This window comes from Nannobrachium achirus (genome assembly GCF_963921795.1).
Source record: "Nannobrachium achirus genome assembly, chromosome: 24".
Taxonomy (NCBI): domain Eukaryota; kingdom Metazoa; phylum Chordata; class Actinopteri; order Myctophiformes; family Myctophidae; genus Nannobrachium; species Nannobrachium achirus.
In genome coordinates, this window is record NC_137831.1 from 2,124,082 (window position 1) to 2,148,087 (window position 24,006).

General features: G+C 43.9%; 1 protein-coding gene across 1 annotated transcript in view; it reads left to right on the plus strand.

Annotated features, from left to right (window-relative positions):
• Positions 1-23,476, plus strand: part of pudp (pseudouridine 5'-phosphatase) — a 46,881-nt gene extending 23,405 nt beyond the window's left edge. Inside the window, exon 4 of the mRNA XM_080754864.1 lies at positions 22,873-23,476. Within this exon, the coding sequence (XP_080610990.1) occupies positions 22,873-23,049 (177 nt within the window). The 3' untranslated portion in view covers positions 23,050-23,476. The remainder of the gene's footprint in view (positions 1-22,872) is intronic.
• Positions 23,477-24,006: the final 530 nt, after the last annotated feature.

A 24,006-nucleotide genomic window follows, 5' to 3' on the forward strand; every position in this document is an offset into this window, starting at 1 on the left:
CCTTGATGCAATTGATGCAGAAGGCAGAGCAGTGGCCTGTCCTCGTAATACAGAACTTCACACGTCTCTGTCTCTTCTGGTGCTGTGAGGTCAGGATGTTTCGCCCTCTGACAGTTTTACTTAGAGGAGTAGTTCACCCCCAATATGACTAATAGCAGATCTACAAGCACTCACAGTGTGGTAGAGCTGCTGTTTTCAATAGATGTTTATGCATTTCATTTTACGCATCTCCCCCGGTGGTGTTTGCCACCACTGTCTGCGTGAGCGTCTTCAGAGCTGGTTTATTTTAACGATCAATCAATGGATGGATGGATGGATTGTGTTTCCCAGCTTGGATCGATGACAGCAACTTAAAGCAGCAGAACTTTTTAAAGTTCCTATTTACTGGTGTCACACTTTGAATGGTAAAGTTACAATGACATCACAATCTGAAGTGTTCTGGCCATAAGCATAGTGCTACAAGTTTACACATGCATGCGCACACACACGCACACACACACACACACACACACACACACACACACACACACACACACACACACACACACACACACACACACACACACACACACACACACACACATTCATACAGTGATGTCAGAGGAAACCATGCTTGGCACCAACCTGCTCATCAGGAGCAGTTAAGGGTTCAGAGTCTTGCTCAAGGACTCTTCGACATTAACTCAGGGGGAGCCCGGGATCAAACTGGGAACCCTTCAGGAACCCTCTGTGTTCTAATGACGGTTTCTCTACCCCTGAGCCACTGCTGCCCCAGTACACACAAAACAAACAAAAAACACAACACAAAAAAAAAAAAAAAATCCAGCCCAGAGTGCTTATAGTAAGCGGACATGGCAACCCGATAGCGGCAGCACAGATGATGAAACACCCCCCCCGATCGTTTAGAAGACGCGGCGCGCAATCTGTCACTGTCGCTTATTGACTCACCAATGCATGCAGCACACACACACACACACACACACACACACACACACACACACACACACACACAGGTTTGTATTACTAACACTTGTGAGGACATCGATATCTTAGGATGGAATTTTCTTCCATATTTACAAGTGTGCGTGTGTGCGTTTACAGACCTTAAAGAGGACGTTGTGTTCTGTGAGACGCGTTGTGTTCAGTTGCAACCGCTTAACACATTCCCCGCCATTTAACAATACCTTCGTACTCTATGGTGCCTCTGGTCTCCATAGACTTCCATGTAATTCATAGTGCACGGATCATGCACACCCATGCCTAGATAATGCACCACGTGTGTCCACATTGCTCACAGCTTTCAAACAAAAAAATCCGAATGGAAATCCGTTCAGGCATTCATGAGATACAAGCCATTATGTTTTCCTAAAATGTAAACAAAGATGGCTGCCATGTTTGATAGATGGGGTTGCTATGGGGGTTAAACATGCAATTTCGCGATTTCTATCATGCCTACTACATTTTTTGGGGTCCAAAAAAATTTTTGAAAAAACTTTTTTTTTGAATTTTTTATTTTTTATTTTTTCAAAATGGCGGAAATTCTCGGGACTATCGGGCCTGGCAGGGAAAGACATTAAAATAATCTCGGGACTATCGGGCCTGGCATGCAATGAGTTAAAATGAGTTCAAATTGGTGGTTCAGACATGTCATGTCTGAACAGGCTCCATAAAATCATAAATGTATCCAGCAAGATAGCTGGGGTACGGCTGGAGAGTAAGACCTCTATGTGAAAAGTCATTTCTAGGGATAGAACACCCCCGTTATACAGTCGATATAACCTTATGCCCTCAGGACGACGGTACACAGTACCTGCGTTGAAGGCGAGGGCTTCCAGGACATTTGTCCCTACAAGTATAGGGCTTCTGAACAAACAAGCCCCAGCTCAGTTCCGTGCATGAAATGTTATGACTGGTATTCTCGTTTTGTATCATGTTGTCAGTGAATTGTGAGTTTGTCTTGTCATTCATGTATTGTGGTGTGTATCATGTTGTCAGTGAATTATGAGTTTGTCTTGTCATTCATGTATTGTGTATTATGTGTTGTGATTTTGTGTCCTGATGACTGCTTGGTGCAAAAAGAATTTCCGCAAGGACAAATAAAGCATCTATCTATGTCGCTGTCCATTGGTGGTGGTGCTGAACCACTCATGTCATGTCGCTGTCCATTGGTTGATGTGCTGAACCACTCATGACATGTCGCTGTCCATTGGTGGTGGTGCTGAACCACTCATAGCATGTCGCTGTCCATTGGTGGTGGTGCTGAACCGCTCATGACATGTCGCTGTCCATTGGTGGTGGTGCTGAACCACTCATGACATGTCGCTGTCCATTGGTGGTGGTGCTGAACCACTCATAATAGCATGTCGCTGTCCATTGGTGGTGGTGCTGAACCACTCATATCATGTCGCTGTCCATTGGTGGTGGTGCTGAACCACTCATGTAATGTCGCTGTCCATTGGTGGGGTGCTGAACCACTCATAGCATGTGGTCTATTGGTGACAGTGGTGATTTGATCTACTAAAACAGACTGTTTCTGTCATCTGAAATGTTTCACTTTTAGTCGACTAAATATACTAAATCTACAGTAGATTTTTTACGACTAAAATGTATGTTGGCGGCTGTTGATGGCGTACTTGTAATGCCTGAGCTCGTCATGAACGGTACGGCACACGCCATTTTTGCACCCCTTACATTATAATTTTCACTCCCAGCACCTTATATTTATAGCATATCGTCGTTGTCGGGTGGAAACCTTGTATGTCCAAAACCGTTCATTTTGTATTTATCATCTATAAAATGTACTAAACTAGTGAAAACAGCTGATCTACAAGCACACAACGCCTCGCATCGCGAGGCGTTGTGTGCTTGTAGATCGGCTGTTTTCACTAGTTTTGTGCGACAGTCTTGTATGAGGAAGCAGGGCTTTGTTTTACCAAAAGACGTACACATTTGAAACTTGGAGATACGAGGTTTCTGACCGACAGTGACGATATTTTATGATTATGTTGCGAGGAAAACGTTGAGATAATAGCTATTTTGGTTAGAACTGACTGAAAATAACTTTGTACTTCAAGTTTAAAATTATACTAAATATTTGTGTCCAAATAAATTCCAAATATTATTAAATTATCTCACGGCACCCCAGGGTGCCCCGTCACCCACTTTGAAAAGCCCTGCCAGACGTATGGACACAAACATAATTACCCAGGAATGCACTTGAATCACTTCAGTAATCATGTCTGCTCTGTGGGAGGAAACCAACCTCTGGTTGCTCTCTTGTATCTTTGATGAATGAAAGGAAACCAACCTCTGGTTGCTCTCTTGTCTCTTTGATGAATGAAAGAAAACCAACCTCTGGTTGCTCTCTTGTCTCTTTGATGAATGAAAGGAAACCAACCTCTGGTTGCTCTCTTGTATCTTTGATGAATGAAAGGAAACCAACCTCTGGTTGCTCTCTTGTCTCTTTGATGAATGAAAGGAAACCAACCTCTGGTTGCTCTCTTGTCTCTTTGATGAATGAAAGAAAACCAACCTCTGGTTGCTCTCTTGTCTCTTTGATGAATGAAAGGAAACCAACCTCTGGTTGCTCTCTTGTCTCTTTGATGAATGAAAGGAAACCAACCTCTGGTTGCTCTCTTGTCTCTTTGATGAATGAAAGGAAACCAACCTCTGGTTGCTCTCTTGTCTCTTTGATGAATGAAAGGAAACCAACCTCTGGTTGCTCTCTTGTCTCTTTGATGAATGAAAGGAAACCAACCTCTGGTTGCTCTCTTGTCTCTTTGATGAATGAAAGGAAACCAACCTCTGGTTGCTCTCTTGTCTCTTTGATGAATGAAAGGAAACCAACCTCTGGTTGCTCTCTTGTATCTTTGATGAATGAAAGGAAACCAACCTCTGGTTGCTCTCTTGTCTCTTTGATGAATGAAAGGAAACCAACCTCTGGTTGCTCTCTTGTCTCTTTGATGAATGAAAGGAAACCAACCTCTGGTTGCTCTCTTGTCTCTTTGATGAATGAAAGGAAACCAACCTCTGGTTGCTCTCTTGTCTCTTTGATGAATGAAAGGAAACCAACCTCTGGTTGCTCTCTTGTCTCTTTGATGAATGAAAGGAAACCAACCTCTGGTTGCTCTCTTGTCTCTTTGATGAATGAAAGGAAACCAACCTCTGGTTGCTCTCTTGTCTCTTTGATGAATGAAAGGAAACCAACCTCTGGTTGCTCTCTTGTCTCTTTGATGAATGAAAGGAAACCAACCTCTGGTTGCTCTCTTGTCTCTTTGATGAATGAAAGGAAACCAACCTCTGGTTGCTCTCTTGTCTCTTTGATGAATGAAAGGAAACCAACCTCTGGTTGCTCTCTTGTCTCTTTGATGAATGAAAGGAAACCAACCTCTGGTTGCTCTCTTGTCTCTTTGATGAATGAAAGGAAACCAACCTCTGTTGCTCTCTTGTCTCTTTGATGAATGAAAGGAAACCAACCTCTGGTTGCTCTCTTGTCTCTTTGATGAATGAAAGGAAACCAACCTCTGGTTGCTCTCTTGTCTCTTTGATGAATGAAAGGAAACCAACCTCTGGTTGCTCTCTTGTCTCTTTGATGAATGAAAGGAAACCAACCTCTGTTGCTCTCTTGTCTCTTTGATGAATGAAAGGAAACCAACCTCTGGTTGCTCTCTTGTCTCTTTGATGAATGAAAGCCAGCATTAAATTATAACCCGCCGGAGAGTCTCCTGAGCATTTATTAAATAAACACATAATGATAAAAAAAAAGATACATCTGTTTTATTCTCTGTGTTGACCTGCATGTCTAACAGGCATTTGAAAGTTAAGGTGGTTGCACACTGCTATGTTTTTTTTTTCTTCTTTTTTTTTTTTGCAAAAATTATTTTCAGGTCGAGTAGAGAGAGAGAAGGGAGCAAGGGATCCAGTGGTTGCGAAAATCGTGTTGATGTAACCGTACCCTAACAGAGTATTTCTACATTTGCAGTATTGATACTTTTACTTAAAGGAGTGGCAACACCGGCCGAAAATTAACATTATGATACAGTAGGTCACGTGGTGTTTCTTCAAACAGTCTGAAAAGGAGGCGGGGCCGTATCAGTTAGTAGTGAATGTATACTTCGTCCGTCGTGCGGTGCCGCGCAATGTATACTTCGTCCGTCGTGCGGTGCAGCGCACAACCTTGTTGTTAGCGTGTAGCGTGGCTAGCGCTGCACCGCACGGCTATTTGCGAGAGCTAATGTGTGTGTACACACACACACTCACACACACACGCGCGCGAAAGCACACACACACACAGGCTACACACACAGAGTGTATGAGCCGCGGACCTCCTCTGCGGAGGAGGAGGAGGAGGAGGAGATCGCTGGTCCCTCGTTCTACGGTTGCTCCGGTGTCCCGGGTGCTCACGTCAGGTTAGGGCAAGAGACAGCAGGGTATGGCCGACAAAACCGTCGCATAGACGGGGAGAAGCGTGTTGACCCTCGTACACCTTTTTTGACACCTTTTTTGAAGAAGACATGTACTTTTTTATCGGTCTAACCATTGATTTTATAGCGAATGCTATATCATTTTTACCCCTAGAACTGATAGTTTTAAAGTTGGTTTAGAAAGTCGGAAAGACACCTCAGACAGCTTTTTTTGGGGCAGTTTCAAAAGATAATGATATGGATAATCGACTCCGCCCCTCCCCCCACATTAGCCCAATCAAATTAATTTATTTCGGTTACTGTACAGAAAGTACTACTTTCAGTACAGTAACTACAATAAATTAATTTGATTGGGTCATTTAACATGGGGGTACATGACATCATTAAAAAAATTGGCTAATTTGATAGCCATAATTAGCTGTTTTGGCCGTGTCACGCCCCCTTTAAGTAAAACATGTGAGTACTTTTTCCCTCCACGGCCGCTGTGTGAGAGCTGTCTGCTGCTGCTTGTCAGTGGAACAGGAGGACACATTATTCTGCTAGCACTCCACTGGTGTTTGTGTATGGATCAGGGCAGGGGTGCCCAAAAGGTAGATGGTGATCTACCAGTAGATCACCAAGGGTGTGCAGGTAGACCACATGACAAGCCTCTAAAATGTATAAAATTAAAATATAAAAAGAATATGTCAATATGACATCAAGAAGGGCCTGTCAGCTCCCTTCATGGCTTCTAAAGTAGGCAAACCTCCAATGCAATGCTTTGTTCAAGAGTCAGTAGCATTACAAAGAACCCCAAAACCTACCACTTCCATACAGAATGGGATGAAGACATTTCCCTCAGTATTTCCCATTTATTTCCCCCTTACAGTAAGTGTGTTTGTCTAAAATGTAACACCAGCGCTGCTGTTCCAAAGCCCCCCTCAGGCCCTCAGCTAAAACATTTTGGATGGGTAGATCATATTGAGCTAGTCATTTTAAAAGTAGATCTCACGTCAAAAAAGCGACTTCATTACTTCATTACACAAGTTGACTCCCACCAGAGAAAGTCGAAAGTCGAAGTTGAAATAATAATAATATTAATAATAATACTTTCTATGGTGAAAATAACAGATCTACAAGCTCAGTTCTGAGCATGTAGATCTGCTATTTTCACAATTTCTGCCTCTATACATTTGACAATTGGGCCAATGTTTAGTGCTTGTAGATCGGCTGTTTTCACTAGTTTTGTGCAACAGTCTTGTATGATGAAGCAGGGCTTTGCTTTACCAAAAGACGTACACATTTGAAACTTGGAGATACGAGGTTTCTGCCTGACAGTGACGATATTTTAGTGATTATGTTGTGAGGAAAACGTTGAGATAATAGCCATTTTGGTTAGAACTGACTGAAAATAACTTTGTACTTTGTAAAATTATACTAAATAATATTTTTTCAAGTGTCCAAATCTCGCGGCACCCTTGGACTGCTGTCACTGCACCCACTTTGAAAACCCCTGATTTAAAGTTTACTATGACGTTTTGACAACCTAATCTCTAAGAGTTGTGAGGAGAGCTCTTCATCTCTCCATTCTAATCTCTAAGAGTTGTGAGGAGAGCTCTTCATCTCTCCATTCTAATCTCTAAGAGTTGTGAGGAGAGCTCTTCATCTCTCATTCTAATCTCTAAGAGTTGTGAGGAGAGCTCTTCATCTCTCATTCTAATCTCTAAGAGATGTGAGGAGAGCTCTTCATCTCTCCATTCTAATCTCTAAGAGTTGTGAGGAGAGCTCTTCATCTCTCCATTCTAATCTCTAAGAGTTGTGAGGAGAGCTCTTCATCTCTCCATTCTAATCTCTAAGAGTTGTGAGGAGAGCTCTTCATCTCTCCATTCTAATCTCTAAGAGTTGTGAGGAGAGCTCTTCATCTCTCATTCTAATCTCTAAGAGTTGTGAGGAGAGCTCTTAATCTCCATTCTAATCTCTAAGAGTTGTGAGGAGAGCTCTTCATCTCCATTCTAATCTCTAAGAGTTGTGAGGAGAGCTCTTCATCTCCATTCTAATCTCTAAGAGTTGTGAGGAGAGCTCTTCATCTCCATTCTAATCTCTAAGAGTTGTGAGGAGAGCTCTTCATCTCTCCATTCTAATCTCTAAGAGATGTGAGGAGAGCTCTTCATCTCTCATTCTAATCTCTAAGAGTTGTGAGGAGAGCTCTTCATCTCTCATTCTAATCTCTAAGAGTTGTGAGGAGAGCTCTTCATCTCTCCATTCTAATCTCTAAGAGTTGTGAGGAGAGCTCTTCATCTCCATTCTAATCTCTAAGAGTTGTGAGGAGAGCTCTTCATCTCCATTCTAATCTCTAAGAGTTGTGAGGAGAGCTCTTCATCTCTCATTCTAATCTCTAAGAGTTGTGAGGAGAGCTCTTCATCTCCATTCTAATCTCTAAGAGTTGTGAGGAGAGCTCTTCATCTCCATTCTAATCTCTAAGAGTTGTGAGGAGAGCTCTTCATCTCTCCATTCTAATCTCTAAGAGATGTGAGGAGAGCTCTTCATCTCCATTCTAATCTCTAAGAGTTGTGAGGAGAGCTCTTCATCTCCATTCTAATCTCTAAGAGTTGTGAGGAGAGCTCTTCATCTCCATTCTAATCTCTAAGAGTTGTGAGGAGAGCTCTTCATCTCCATTCTAATCTCTAAGAGATGTGAGGAGAGCTCGTCATCTCCATTCTAATCTCTAAGAGTTGTGAGGAGAGCTCTTCATCTCCATTCTAATCTCTAAGAGTTGTGAGGAGAGCTCTTCATCTCTCCATTCTAATCTCTAAGAGTTGTGAGGAGAGCTCTTCATCTCTCATTCTAATCTCTAAGAGTTGTGAGGAGAGCTCTTCATCTCCATTCTAATCTCTAAGAGTTGTGAGGAGAGCTCTTCATCTCTCCATTCTAATCTCTAAGAGTTGTGAGGAGAGCTCTTCATCTCTCCATTCTAATCTCTAAGAGTTGTGAGGAGAGCTCTTCATCTCCATTCTAATCTCTAAGAGATGTGAGGAGAGCTCTTCATCTCTCCATTCTAATCTCTAAGAGTTGTGAGGAGAGCTCTTCATCTCTCACTGCCATCTCCATCTCCTAATCTCTCAACAACACATTCAGAGCTGCGCTGCTGCGCCTGTCAGCAGCTCCAAGATACAACGTGAATAGAGTTAGGAATGTTAAAGGTAGGCTCAGTGATTTCACTTAACTCTCTTAACTCATATCCTGCCATTTTGAATGCCATTTTTTCAGGCTATCCCGCCAGAAGTCTCCATAGACTTCCATGTAATTTATAGTGCACAGATCATGCACGCCCATGCACAGATCATGCACAGATCATGCACCATGTTTGTGCAGGCTGTTCACAGCTTTCAAACAAAAGAATCCGATTGGAAATCCGTTCAGGCATTCTTGAGATAATAGCCATTATGTTTTACATGTTATGTAAGCAAAGATGGCTGCCCTGTATGAAAGATGGGGTTGTATGGGGGTGGAACATGCAAAATCGCGATTGAAATCATGTTTACTAGATTTAATGGGGTCCAAAAATATATATATTTTTTTTTCAAACTCGTCATACTCGTCATAAGCAGAGTGGACCCATAAATATAACTAGTCATAAGCAGTAGATGAGTTAAGGTGGTTCCACATGGTACGCGGTCACCGCCTGCTAGCAATTCATTTTCACTGGGAGGCGGGCGGCTATCTTGGCCGCGCAGCGAAGTTTTGGGGCGGCGAGGCGATCCCCCGCGAGCGTGCTCATTTGTGCATGCGTACGCGGGGCGGTGAGAGATGGATCTTTTTGAAATATGGCCGCCGCTGGTCCAAGCAGGATCCCCCACGGCAACCGCTGCCCGTCTGTAGAGTGCCTTACTGACACACTAAGGATTTAAGGACTGTCTTAAACTGCCATCAAAGTAGCTTAAAAGTAGCTTTCCTTTGTGATTTTATACAAAAATATCCATCCATTATCTCCAAACCCAATCTTTTGGATAAAACAAGCCCAACGTCACTTATAATAAGCAGACATGGCAACACCGTTCAACATTCTGAAAAATGGCTATATGCTGTAGTTTTGGAAATATGAGGTTTCCAGCCGACAGTGACGGTCTTATGTCTTTGCCAGCAAGCTTTAAATGAATACGTTTGATGTTCTGTCTGTTGTTGAGTTGTGGACAGAATGTTTGTATTGCATTCCTAAACCATCGTTCAATTAACGTCCCAGTTTGTCGATAGAGAGAAAAAGTGATTTTAAAGAAAGCTGCAGAAAGTTAGAGATTTACTTTGAAAGATTTGAATAGACTCCGTCTTACTCTGCTGCTGTAATGGATTCATCCTAAAACTAAACTATTCCCCCCCAAATGAGAACTTATTCTGTTTCCCTGTTTCTCCTCCTCTGTGTCAGAAACTCACTCATCTGTCCTGCTCATTTCCACCATGGACAGCCAGCTCCACACGTCACTCAACTCTCCATGACAGACTGGAACTTTTCCACAGTGGATGAGTTTCTATGCTAAACTTTTATTTTTAGACTTGACCGGCCTTATTTGAATGTGTCAATTATTACAGACACAGCAACTTTTCATTCATAGTCCAATACAGCAGAGGTCTTCAACAGGGGGTCCAGGACCCCTAGGGGGTCCTCAGAGTTACTACAGGGGGTCCTCCAAATCTTTGTGTGATAGAAACTTTTTTTTTCTCCTTTTTTATATTAACCTCTTGAACCCTAGCCTCCATATTCTGAGAACCGTTGCCAAAAATAGACGATCTACAAGCTCACAACGCCTCGCAGAAAAGGTTTGGTGTGGAGGGGAAAACAGAGTGAAAGGTCAAGTTTATTAAGTATTGACGGTTCAAGTGGTTAAATATCTGTAAACACAAATTGACATGAATCCAAAATACACTGATGATTGTGCTGTCAAACAATGAAACTATATGGAATCTATGAACAGGTTGTGGGGGTCCCTGCTTCATCTCTCTCTCAGCTAAGACGTCAATAGGCTTTAGCCCGCCCACGCTGAAGTAGAATCTCCGTGCGAAGGATCAGACTCTCTTCCCAAAACGAAGTGTGTGATAGTCTGACGCTTGCAGTCAGGCTAATATTCTATTGAGACTATATATATATATATATATATATATATGAGGTGGAACCATGAGGTAAAGTGGTACTACAATTGGAATGTTACAGAGAAGATTAGGATTGACACATGACTTTAATAGAGATTCATGAGAATTCAACTTGATACAGAGGACGCGCTTGGACATGTTGCAACTGAATTGTGATGTAGCTTTGATCATCTATAAAACTAGTCTGACATGTCTGGACTAAAACATTAATGGTTTTTGCTCTGGAAGATTTTGTCTGTTTTGTAGGCTAGAGTATTGTGTGTGTGTGTGTGTGTGTGTGTGTGTGTGTGTGTGTGTGTGTGTGTGTGTGTGCGTGTGCGTGTGTGTGTCTGTATGAGTCTGTTGGGTAGTGTTTGTTTTATCTCTATTGCAAGGCTGTGTTCCCTGAGTCTGTTGCTAGTCAAGGCTTCCCTCAGCTCTGGGCCGTTCTGGGCCATTCTGGGCCATTCTGGGCCGTTCACTGTGATTCTAAGGTATTCTGACAATACATGTTCTCCATTTATGGCTCAATTGCATTCGATTTTGCTTTGGTTTTGCGTTGTCTCTTTCCAGTATGTTCTGGTAGCTTTCTGAATTGAATTGAATTGAACAAGCGGACGAAATGGGTTTCCTCAGACGGGTGGCTGGTATCTCCCTTAGAGCAGGGGTTTTCAAAGTGGGTGACGGGGCACCCTGGGGTGCCGCGAGGTAATTTGATAATATTTGGAATTTATTTGGACACTTGAAAAAATATTTAGTTTCATTTTAAACCTGAAGTACACAGTTATTTTCAGTCAGTTCTAACCAACATGGCCGTTATCTCAACGTTTTCCTCGCAACATAATCACTAAAATATCGTCACTGTCAGGTATAAACCTCTGTCGCACAAAACTAGTGAAAACAGCAGATCTACAAGCACACGTTGTGTGCTTGTAGATCAGCTGTTTTCACTAGTTTAGAACATTTTATAGATGATAAATACAAAACGAACGGTTTTGGACATACAAGGTTTCCACCCGGCAACGATGATATGCTATAAATATAAGGTGCTGGGAGTGAAAATTATAATGTAGGGGTGATTAAATTATAATGTAGGGGTGATTAAATTATAATGTAGGGGTGCCTCGGATTAAAAAAAATATGTATGGGGTGACCTGAGACAAAAAAGTTTGGGAACCCCTGCCTTATGCCTCATTCACACTACAGATATGTAGTTGAACGTTTTGCTTGGTAATTCAATGTAATCTCAATGGAAACCAGCTTTAAAGGCTGGATTCCAAGGACAGCCGACACGCCCAGCCTTTAAAGCTGGTTTCCATTGAGATTACATTGAATTACCAAGCTAAACGTTCAACTATATATCTGTAGTGTGAATGAGGCATAAAGCTGGTTTCCATTGAGATTACATTGAATTACCAAGCTAAACGTTCAACTATATATCTGTAGTGTGAATGAGGCATAAAGCTGGTTTCCATTGAGATTACATTGAATTACCAAGCAAAACGTTCAACTATATATCTGTAGTGTGAATGAGGCATAAGAGATTGGGTGAGAAGTTCAGTCACCCGAGAGAGACTTGGAGTAGAACCGCTGCTCCTTCACTTGGAAAGGAGTCAGCTTAGGTGGTTGGGGCATCTAGTACGGATGCCCCCCGAGCGCCTTCCTAGGAAGGTCCTCGATGCACGTCCCACTGGGAGGAGACCCCGTGGCAGACCAAAGACCATATGGAGGGATTATATCTCCAGACTGGCCTGGGAACGCCTCGGTATACTCCCAGAGGGAGTGGAGGAAGTTGCTCGGGATAAGGAAATCTGGAGGTCTCAGTTGGAACTGTTACCCCCGCGACCTGACTCCGGATAAGCGGTTGAAGATGGATGAACATTTTGAGTTGATTAAGTCATGTATACACACACGTGGTAGAGCAAGGGTCTTCAACAGGGGGTCCAGGACCCAGAGTTATTACACGGGGTCCTCTGAATCTTTGAGTGATAGAAACCTTTTTCATATTAACCACGTGTGGCCACATAAAAATCCAATTTTAACTCTTTCTGTATACTTTTTTGGAAAAAATCTTCCTCCTAGTATAATCATAATACCTGATAATCATGTTTTAGAGGGGGGGAAAATCATGGCACCACCTCTTTAACGACACACACACACACACACACACAAACACACACACACACACACACACACACACACACACACACACACACACACACACACACACACACACACACACACACACACACACACACAGGGTTAGGGTCAGTGTCTCTAATGGCTGTGAGGTCATGCAGTGAGCAGCTCACAGCAGACCAGCTACCAGCCAGCCTAACGTCAGTGAGTGATACACTGCACTTTGCATTACATTGTTTCCTGTTTATTTTTTACGACGCTACAACTGAATTATACATTAGGAACGCATTGAAGTGTACCTTAAACCCATTTAGGCCTAGAGTTATTGAATGCTTTAGCCATTGAAAAATAGCAGACATACAAGCTCACAGCGCGGCACCGCGTGCCGCGCTGCGAGCTTGTAGATATGCTATTTTTTTTAAAAAGTTGTGAAAATGTGTGCAAATCTTTGAATACATGTATTTTTAAAGCGAACGTTTGTAACTCAGATTTTGCTCCTGGGTGGTCCCTGGAAGTAAATATTTTGAGATGGGGGTCCGTGGCCCAAATACATATCATTTTGGGGGTCCTTCACATGAAAAGGTTTGAGAACCACTGACATAGTAGTCTCTCAAGAACAGACTAACTGAGCTCCATTTAAGTGAAAAGGACCTTTTCTTTGATGATGGCTGGCCAGATTGCTGACATAGAAACATAGTTTTTTTTTTTTTTTTTTCAAAAAATCTTAGAAGGATTCAAAAGACACTTATAGAATCGGGTCAAAATTCTAATTTTCAAGATTTTTCAAAAATAGCAGATCTACAAGCTCGCACTCGGTGCCGCGCTGTGAGCTTGTATATCTGCTATTTTTCAATAGTTAAAGCATAAAATAATGATACACTATAATGTGTACCTGTTCTGAATGGATTAACACAGCGCTACGCATAATGAGGCATCATGCAAGAGAGAGAGAGAGAGACAGACGTTGTAACGCTCGATAAGACATGAGATGCGGGCCTGTACTGTACATAACAATCAACAAAAGGATGTGTTTTACTTTTTTTCCATACACCACTCAAGTACAGTTGACAGCACACACGGTGCTGGCTGTGTTCTGCTGTGTAGGGAGAGGTGTACTCTGTAGAGGCCTGTACTGTAGGCTGTGTTCTGCTGTGTAGGGAGAGGCGTACTCTCTGTAGAGGCCTGTACTGTAGGCTGTGTTCTGCTGTGTAGGGAGAGGTGTACTCTGTAGAGGCCTGTACTGTAGGCTGTGTTCTGCTGTGTAGGGAGAGGCGTACTCTGTAGAGGCCTGTACTGTAGGCTGTGTTCTGCTGTGTAGGGAGAGGTGTACTCTGTAGAGGCCTGTACTGTAGGCTGTGTTCTGCTGTGTAGGGAGAGGCGTACTCTGTAGAGGCCTGTACTGTAGGCTGTGTTCTGCTGTGTAGGGAGAGGTGTACTCTGTAGAGGCCTGTACTGTAGGCTGTGTTCTGCTGTGTAGGGAGAGGTGTACTCTGTAGAGGCCTGTACTGTAGGCTGTGTTCTGCTGTGTAGGAGAGGTGTACTCTGTAGAGGCCTGTACTGTAGGCTGTGTTCTGCTGTGTAGGGAGAGGTGTACTCTGTAGAGGCCTGTACTGTAGGCTGTGTTCTGCTGTGTAGGGAGAGGTGTACTCTGTAGAGGCCTGTACTGTAGGCTGTGTTCTGCTGTGTAGGGAGAGGTGTACTCTGTAGAGGCCTGTACTGTAGGCTGTGTTCTGCTGTGTAGGGAGAGGTGTACTCTGTAGAGGCCTGTACTGTAGGCTGTGTTCTGCTGTGTAGGGAGAGGTGTACTCTGTAGAGGCCTGTACTGTAGGCTGTGTTCTGCTGTGTAGGGAGAGGCGTACTCTGTAGAGGCCTGTACTGTAGGCTGTGTTCTGCTGTGTAGGGAGAGGTGTACTCTGTAGAGGCCTGTACTGTAGGCTGTGTTCTGCTGTGTAGGGAGAGGTGTACTCTGTAGAGGCCTGTACTGTAGGCTGTGTTCTGCTGTGTAGGGAGAGGTGTACTCTGTAGAGGCCTGTACTGTAGGCTGTGTTCTGCTGTGTAGGGAGAGGTGTACTCTGTAGAGGCCTGTACTGTAGGCTGTGTTCTGCTGTGTAGGGAGAGGTGTACTCTGTAGAGGCCTGTACTGTAGGCTGTGTTCTGCTGTGTAGGGAGAGGCGTACTCTGTAGAGGCCTGTACTGTAGGCTGTGTTCTGCTGTGTAGGGAGAGGCGTACTCTGTAGAGGCCTGTACTGTAGGCTGTGTTCTGCTGTGTAGGGAGAGGCGTACTCTGTAGAGGCCTGTACTGTAGGCTGTGTTCTGCTGTGTAGGGAGAGGCGTACTCTGTAGAGGCCTGTACTGTAGGCTGTGTTCTGCTGTGTAGGGAGAGGTGTACTCTGTAGAGGCCTGTACTGTAGGCTGTGTTCTGGTGTGTAGGGAGAGGCGTACTCTGTAGAGGCCTGTACTGTAGGCTGTGTTCTGCTGTGTAGGGAGAGGCGTACTCTGTAGAGGCCTGTACTGTAGGCTGTGTTCTGCTGTGTAGGGAGAGGTGTACTCTGTAGAGGCCTGTACTGTAGGCTGTGTTCTGCTGTGTAGGGAGAGGTGTACTCTGTAGAGGCCTGTACTGTATGTAGGCCTGGCTTACACAACCGTAACACATTCACATTTGCATTTAGACAGAAGGGAAATGAGTTGCCTTTGAATCAGATAAGATCCACTCGACGGATTTTATCGTCTTTGTCGGGTGGAAACCTTGTAAGTCCGAAAACTGCGACTTTCCGGGATTGTAATTAAAATATAGGAAATGTAGCAGATCTGCAAGATCCACTTTTTTATTTTCTTTTATACATTTTTATCCCACAATTTTGTAACCCATTTTTTCACCCAGTGCCAATTGCCTATGTAATCCTGGGCTCTGCTCTCCCTCTGCCGCGGCTGGGGAGACAACGGACTGAACTCATGCTTCCTTCAATGCAGTCCAAGTTGCTTCTTTTCACCTGACAGGGGGGATTTCCCTGGGATGGACGTAGCATGTGGAAGGAACACGTTATTCCAACCAGTTCCTTTCCCCTCCATCAGGCGCCCCGGCTGGCCAGGGGGAGGCAGTATAGAGACCAGGATTACTGCATGTTTTTGTGAGGGTATCAACCCTAGGAGACACGGGGAGAACATGCAAACTCTACAAAGAAAGGCCCTATCGCCGACCCCACCTAGGGTGTGGGCACTGATAACGTGGAGGGAGGAGCACGCCACCAGCAACCACAGCGTCCCCCGGCGGGAATCGAACCCAGGACCTTCTAGCTGTGAGGGGAAGCGCTAACCACTGCGCCACCGTGCTTCCTGCGAGATCCACTTTTGATGCTTGTTGTATAGCTTACAGTTTACAGTTTACAGTTTAGGCATTTAGCAGACGCTTTTAATCCAAAGCGACTTACAATAAGCAGATAAAACATCACAATAATAAACAAGATAATATGTCAGTACATCAACAGCAATATAACAAATGCAAATGAATATCTATCTAGAAAAAAACACAATATAATCAAAGTTCTAAAAACCTAAAAAACAAATGCTAACTAGCTTCAATATGGTCATTGATTTTTCTGTAGTGCTAAGGGTTTAGGTGGAGTCTGAAAAGGTGAGTCTTCAGTCCACGGCGAAAGCTAGCGAGTGAGTCCGTTGTTCTAAGTGCGACAGGGAGTTTATTCCACAGCTTGGGGGCCAGGAGGGCAAACTGTCTCGGACGAGTGGATTTTTGTATAGTTCACGAATAAAAAACAGAAACAGTTAAACTATGGAGATAAGAGGTCTCTATAGTGGTGTTGGTGAGCCCACAGAGATGAGAAGTGGCTGAGAGGGTTGGACAACCATTCACACACAGTGGATGTGAAAATGTTGCCTCTTATCAATGACAGAAAACACTGTATAGGCCTTTCTTTTTAATAAATTCCATTTGGACCTTCATATATAGAATTCAATCCTGAATGGTTTTTGTTGTGGAATTGAACAGTATTGTTCATCTGTAGTCGCTGTCTGGTGGAGGCCTCTAAAACCGTTTTTTATGGTCTTAAAATAAATGTACAGATTCTTCTAATTATTTGAGTGACAATTAATCGTCATGTAAAATGTCATATCGTGACAGCCCTATATCTCAGAGGCAAATATTGTACTTTTACTCCTCTACAGTTATTTGAAAACCTTAGTCACTATGTTACTTAGTTCACAGGTCATTAGGAGCAGGTGTGATTCCTTCCTTGGATAAACAGATGGGGCCATGCTTGGCTTTGCCCCCGGGCAGCCGGGCACAACGTTTCAGCAGGTTTCGTCATGCCCAGTGCCCCCTGCACATAACACTCTGTTCAGAGACTCTGAAATATGTTATTAAAGTAGAGGAGAAAGCTCCTTTCAGGACCTGGAGGTTGGTGCAGTGCTTGAGGCCCAGGCAGGTAGGGCTTAAGGTTGTTAGTTACTGTAGGAATGGATGGCATTCCGGAGATGTTTATGGCGTTACCGAGGCATGGGCACGGAATGGAAGGTGGGACTCATTGCTTTACAAAAGGCCACGGCACGCGCGCACGTACTGTGTGTGTACACACACACACACACACACACACACACACACACACACACACACACACACACACACACACACACACAGTGTTGTGATTTGAATCGTAGTGGACACATGAGGTGGACCAGTGGTTCTCTATCTTTTTAGAGAGCCAAAATATATATATATATTTGTAAATATATTTTTGGGGTCTTTTTGCCTGCAGAGTGCAGTAACTACATTTTTGGACACAACAACTTATTTGTGTCGCCCAAAGGTCAAATTAACCTTCATGATATTGGAGGATGAACAATTAGCTCAAGAACAGATCAGTTTAATATCACTTTTATGCCTCGTTTGGCATCATTATCTCATTTGGCTCATCAGTTGTAACACTTTTCTGTTTGTAGTTAGTGCACTCTGCAGGGCAGAGGTAGACATGTGGACTGGCATGTTCAATGTACTCATAATATACATACTTGTTTTTTTCACTCTCTATCAAATGTCTTTGCCAAAAAAAAGCGATTCTCTCCCCTGCTGGTGTTGAGTGTTCAGTCACCTGTTTTGAATGATTTCAGTGCATTGAATGAGAAATTATCAAGTGTTTTCAAGTGTTTGAATGGTCTGGTATCTCGGATACTCAATTCTGGGTATCCCGGTATCTCACAGTGGACGGTTGATCAAAACAATGAAACAGTGGCTTGATTAGTAGTGAAATGTCGACATCTAGTGGTCAACCTCAGAGGTACACAATAACAAAAACTGAGCTGAATTCCAGCATCGATCTAGAGGCCATGGATTCTCTGTTCCCCGGTGTAACACTCCACGCCACAGACCCCGACGGAGCGGTGCGGTATTGGGCGCCGATGTGGGAACGGCGGCCAATCCCACTCAGCCACGTTACCGAGATATGTGCCGTTATGGACAGAATAGTAAATATTCAGTCCCTCACTATCCACGTCTACCCCACTGCACGTCTCCAGCACTATCCACGTCAAAGATAAATGCACAAAAAAGGAGTCACATCATCCGTTCATTAGCTCAGTCAGTAGAGCACGGATGCAACAAACCCACGGCTTGGGTTCGATTCCCGTGAGGGGAATATAATATTCGAGGCGACAGATATCGGCGCATGCGTACATCAAAGTGCACGGAAACAGGATACCCTGTGGATACCCCGTGGATACCCCGTGGATTCAAACGTCTGATAAATGGTGAAAAAGTCCGATTGAATGCGAAGAGAGCAGTCGAAGCTGGTGGTTCAGTGTTGTAGTGTGGTGTTGTGTAGTGTTGTGTAGTGTTGTGTGCATGCTTTCTGTTCAGGTCTCGCTACATGTCACAAGCTATAAGACATCTTGAGGCGGCTCAAGCGACCATCGCAGCGCTCGGCGGTGTCTCACATGGCTCGAGGTCGTTTGAGACGGCGTGCCTCCGTCGATGTCAAAGACTATATTTGGTTGGCGGGGAAAATAGTGGCACAATCGGCATGCGAACCCGGGAGGTGGATTGGGAGTCTAATAGTCTCGCGTAGCCAGACAACTATTCCACCATCTCCGAGTCTGGAACGGCAGCTCCCGAACGGCGAGTATCAGAAGTAGCCACTGCTGCACTGAACTGTAGTCCCATTGGAAACATAACAGAAACACAATAGCTCGGACAAAGTCATTCGAGCGGCCTATTCTTGTTATGGGTGTATAGTTTAAGAAAACATTTGAAAACATCATGGAGGTAACACCAATAACACCAGAGAAAGACGAAATAACGCCCCCAAAAGGAAAGGAGACATAACGCTTCCAGTAGGACATGTTATTGCTACTGCACCAAGGGAGCCAAGAGAGCTTCCCGCGCCATACATCTGGCATACGCCCATGCCTGATGATTTCACCAGTCTGCACGTGGAACCTGCATTTCCAAGGTCATCTAGCGCCACCATCAGGCCGATTATTGCGAAACACATTTTTGGACACTGCTCCTACAGATTTTGACCTAAAATCACACAAAGCGGTACACAGTATCTCTAAAGTCATGCCATCAACATGGATCTGTCCCATTTCCCATATTCCCTCCTGATTGGCTACCATTGCCTTCTAAAGTTTGGGTATGCATACTGGGCCCTGATTGGTCCCTCACTACTTCGGAGGGAGTGAAATCCAATCACAACTGAGCGGTGCCAGACCAAATCTGACGAGGGCGATTCGTTTTTATTTTCGGCGTGGAGATTTGTTGTAGAGGGGGAATGGGGCAAAGTATTGAGGGTTTATGGGGTTTACTGACTGAACATACACATTTACATGATTCCTATCATCACAACGCTACCCATTGATAGATGCTGTCAAACAAGTCTTTTAAGCTATCTGTGAAACCTATTAAAAATATTAATCTGCAACAAAATCTCTCAGCTAAGGGGTCCCTGGCCTGAAAGTGTAACGTCTAAGACCCCTGATCTAACACAGTATCTGATGCACGGTGCGGTACAATAATTATGGTGGTGAAATGTCAAGGTCGAGAACGGTGATTAAGACATTAACACGCAGCACGTAATCTCTGAGCAATTAATTATAACCGTAGGTTAATAACACGTTGCTGTGCATGCAACCACGGAACCCTTAATGATAGGGTTTACATGTTTCCATATGTAACTGGTGAAAGATTAATTATAGGTCAACGCAGCAAAGCGATCTTTCTTATCGTTGGACTTTGTGGTTGAACTCGACGCTCGCCGATACTCTGCACCTTAATCCTGCAAGACCCGAATTAATTTCTACTGGACAAAAAAAAAAAAAAAAAAAAATCAGATGGTGTTGTAGAAGTCCTAATCACAGGAAAATGTAATGTTAAAAAATTAATAATGTTTTTGTAAGGTTTTATTGCCATAAATCATAAATCATGCTCTAATTTGCATTTTGGGGATATTTTTCACAATAATAACATGTTCTAGACATTCTAATGATGACGAAAAAATATGTTACAGGCATTTTACTTCTATTTTTTTGAGGAATAGCTTCAGTTAAAAAGTGAGATGTTGTTCGTCCAGAGTAGACGCTGGAATTTCGTATTTATATGCAAATATCGTGGCCAATGGCATTGTAATACTAAACAATAGGATTTAATGGTGATGTTAATGTGAAAAAAGAACAGGAAAACTAATTATATATATATATATTTTTTTTTTAATGTTGCCAAAAAGCAACACTGGGCCTTGCAGGGTTAATCTGATGTACAAACACACTGATGCTCTTCTCTGTACCTTAACTCATCCGCTGCCATAACAAATAAGTACTTAAAAAGACCATTCTGCGTTGTCTTATTACACAATAGGGCCGGGACGATGAGCGATATTATCGTTTATCGCAGGGTTCTTCAACGTTTTCAGGCCAAGGACCCCATAGTTGAGAGAGAGAGATGAAGCAGGGACCCCATAGTTGAGAGAGAGAGATGAAGCAGGGACCCCATAGTTGAGAGAGAGAGATGAAGCAGGGACCCCTTAGCTGAGAGAGAGATGAAGCAGGGACCCCTTAGCTGAGAGAGAGATGAAGCAGGGACCCCTTAGTTGAGAGAGAGATGAAGCAGGGACCCCTTAGCTGAGAGAGAGATGAAGCAGGGACCCCTTAGCTGAGAGAGAGATGAAGCAGGGACCCCTTAGCTGAGAGAGAGATGAAGCAGGGACCCCTTAGCTGAGAGAGAGATGAAGCAGGGACCCCTTAGCTGAGAGAGAGATGAAGCAGGGACCCCTTAGCTGAGAGAAATGAAGCAGGGACCCCTTAGCTGAGAGAGAGATGAAGCAGGGACCCCTTAGCTGAGAGAGAGATGAAGCAGGGACCCCTTACTTGAAAGAGAGATGAAGCAGGGACCCCTTAGCTGAGAGAGAGATGAAGCAGGGACCCCTTACTTGAAAGAGAGATGAAGCAGGGACCCCCACAACCTGTTCATAGATTCCATATAGTTTCATTGTTTGACAGCACAATCATCAGTGTGTTTTGGATTCATGTCAATTTGTGTTTTCAGATATTTAACCACTTGAACCGTCAATACTTAATAAACTTGACCTTTCACTCTGTACTTAGTCTGCACTTTTTCCCCTCTACACCAAACCTCTTTGCCGAAAATAGCCGATCTACAAGCTCACAACGCCTCGCAGCAGCAGCGCGAGGCGTTGTGAGCTTGTAGATCTGCTATTTTTGGCTTAAGGTCTCAGAATATGGACGCTAGGGTTCAAGTGGTTAATATAAAAAAGGAAAAAAAAAGGTTTCTATCACACAAAGATTTGAAGGACCCCCTGTAGTAACTCTGAGGACCCCCTAGGGGTACATTATAATTTTCACTCCCAGCACCTTATATTTATAGCATATCCTCGGTGTCGGGTGGAAACCTTGTATGTCCAAAACCGTTCGTTTTGTATTTATCATCTATAAAATGTACTAAATAGTGAAAAAAGCACATCTACAAGCACACAATGCCTCGCATGGTGAGGCGTTGTGTGCTTGTAGATCTGCTGTTTTCACTAGTTTTGTGCGAGTGCGACAGTCTTGTAACTTGGAAATACAAGGTTTCTGCCCGACAGTGACGATATTTTAGTGATTATGTTGTGAGGAAAACGTTGAGATAACAGCCATTTTGAAACTGAATGAAAACAACTTTGTACTTCAAGTTTAAAATGATAGTAAATATGTCTAAAGTACTAAAGTGTATACTAAATAATAAGTGTCCAAATGAATTCCAAATATTATCAAATGATCTCGCGGCACCCCTGGACTGCCATCGCGGCACCCCAGGGTGCCCCGACACCCCAGGGTGCCCCGTCACCCACTTTGAAAACCCCTGCCCGAGGGGGTCCTCAGAGTTACTACGGGGGGTCCTCCAAATCTTGGTGTGGGAGAACTTTAGCCAAAAATGGCAGATCTACAAGCTCTCAGCTTGTAGATCGGCTATTTTCACAATAGAACCGTGATATACACCAGTAAGACTCCCTAATTGGGAGAGAAGTGACTGTCAGGTTGCATACACAAACCTTGGAAGGCAATGGTAGCCAATCAGGAGGGAATATGAGAAATGGGACAGATCCATGTTGATGACATGACTTTAGAGATACTGTGTACCGCTTTGTGTGATGTTAGGGCAAAATCTGTAGGAGCAGTGTCCGAAAATGTATTTTTTAAAAATCGGCCAGATGGTGGCGCTAGATGGGACAGATGCATTGTGATGGCATGACTTTAGAGATACTGTGTTCCGCTTTGCGTGATTTTAGGGCAAAATCTGTAGGAGCAGTGTCCAAAAATTTGTTTTGCAAGAATCGGCCTCAAGGTGGCGCTAGAAGAGGGTCATGTGAGAAATGATGGAGGTTGTGGTTTGGCAGCCAAGGAGTGTGTGTGCAAAGTTTGTCATGGATCGGGGCAACGGTTGCGGAGATATGAGTAGGGGAAAAGTGTGACGTGTGACGCGTGACAGACTGACAGACGGACTGACGGACTGACAGCCGGTGGAGGTTTTGATAGTAACTGTGACCTGACGGTCGCAAAAATGTAATGCCTCAACTCTTAGCGCTCGTCAGGGTGGGGGTGGAGGGGTGGTCCCCAGTTAAAATATGATTTTTTGGGGGGTCGCAGCCTGAAAAGGTTGAGAACCAGTGAATCTACCCTAACCATAGCTTGTGTCTCCTGTGTGTTGCAGTGCCTGGTATTGGAGGACGCCCCCAACGGTGTGAGGGCGGGTCTGGCAGCGGGCATGCAGGTGGTGATGGTCCCTGACAAGGAGATGGACCCCCGGCTCACCACCGAGGCTACGCTCACCCTGGCCAGCCTGGAGGAGTTCGAACCGCAGCTCTTTGGACTGCCAGCGTACCACTGAACATTAACACACTCCTACAAACATGTATAATAATTAAGCAATATTACACGAGAGGGTGTGGGATAACTGAATTATTTGCACGACTGTGATGCGGTCAGGAACGAGCCGAAGGTCACCAATTATACAACCAAAGTATAGGCTATTCACACTGTGGGGCAATTCACAATTTCAACAATCGCTAATCTGATTCCTTGGAAGTGTTTGACTGACATTAAATAGTCCTTGTTGTTGATTAAAAAGAGCGCAGTCACCGAGGCAGCAATCACCACAGCTGAGCTGTCAGTTCCAATAGGCTATACTTCGCCGTACGACCGTATCGCGCAGCGAAAATAGCTGATCTACAAGTAACAACGCGCCGCGCCGCATGGCGCCGCGTCGCACTGCGTCACGCCGCGTTGTTACTTGTATATCGGCTATTTTCGCTGCACGATACCATTGTATGACAACAACAAGTCCTGGAAACATTTCACAGCCCAAGTAGTTGTCCTGGCTGTATTGAGTTCAAACCTTGACTCTAACTTGTCGAGCTCTTCCTTTGACAAAGCACAATGTCTGGTTGGTTTTGCGTTCTCCTTATCATCCTCATCTAACCATTCATCTAAAGTAAGTTCACCAAATATATCGAAATTAACAGTGAAATCCATTTCCAACGGGATAGTAGTGTAACAAGTTGTTATCCAGTCCGAGTGGCTAGTTTGCACTGCAAGCTGCTACTGTGTTTTCCCCTCCAGAGGGCGCAGCTGTGCCATATATGGGATAATCAGGTGGAGTGGCGGAGTGATACATTCTTCATGTGATTAGGCCCAGGTCTAGCAGTGCATCTGTGCTCGTTTGATGCACGGTTGGAGAGCCTGTTTTCCATTGAGAGCCGGACTACTTGTTGTATAATTATTATAATCATAATAATTATTATAATAATGCCTTTTATTTGTATTGCACTCTTCATTCACAAGGAAT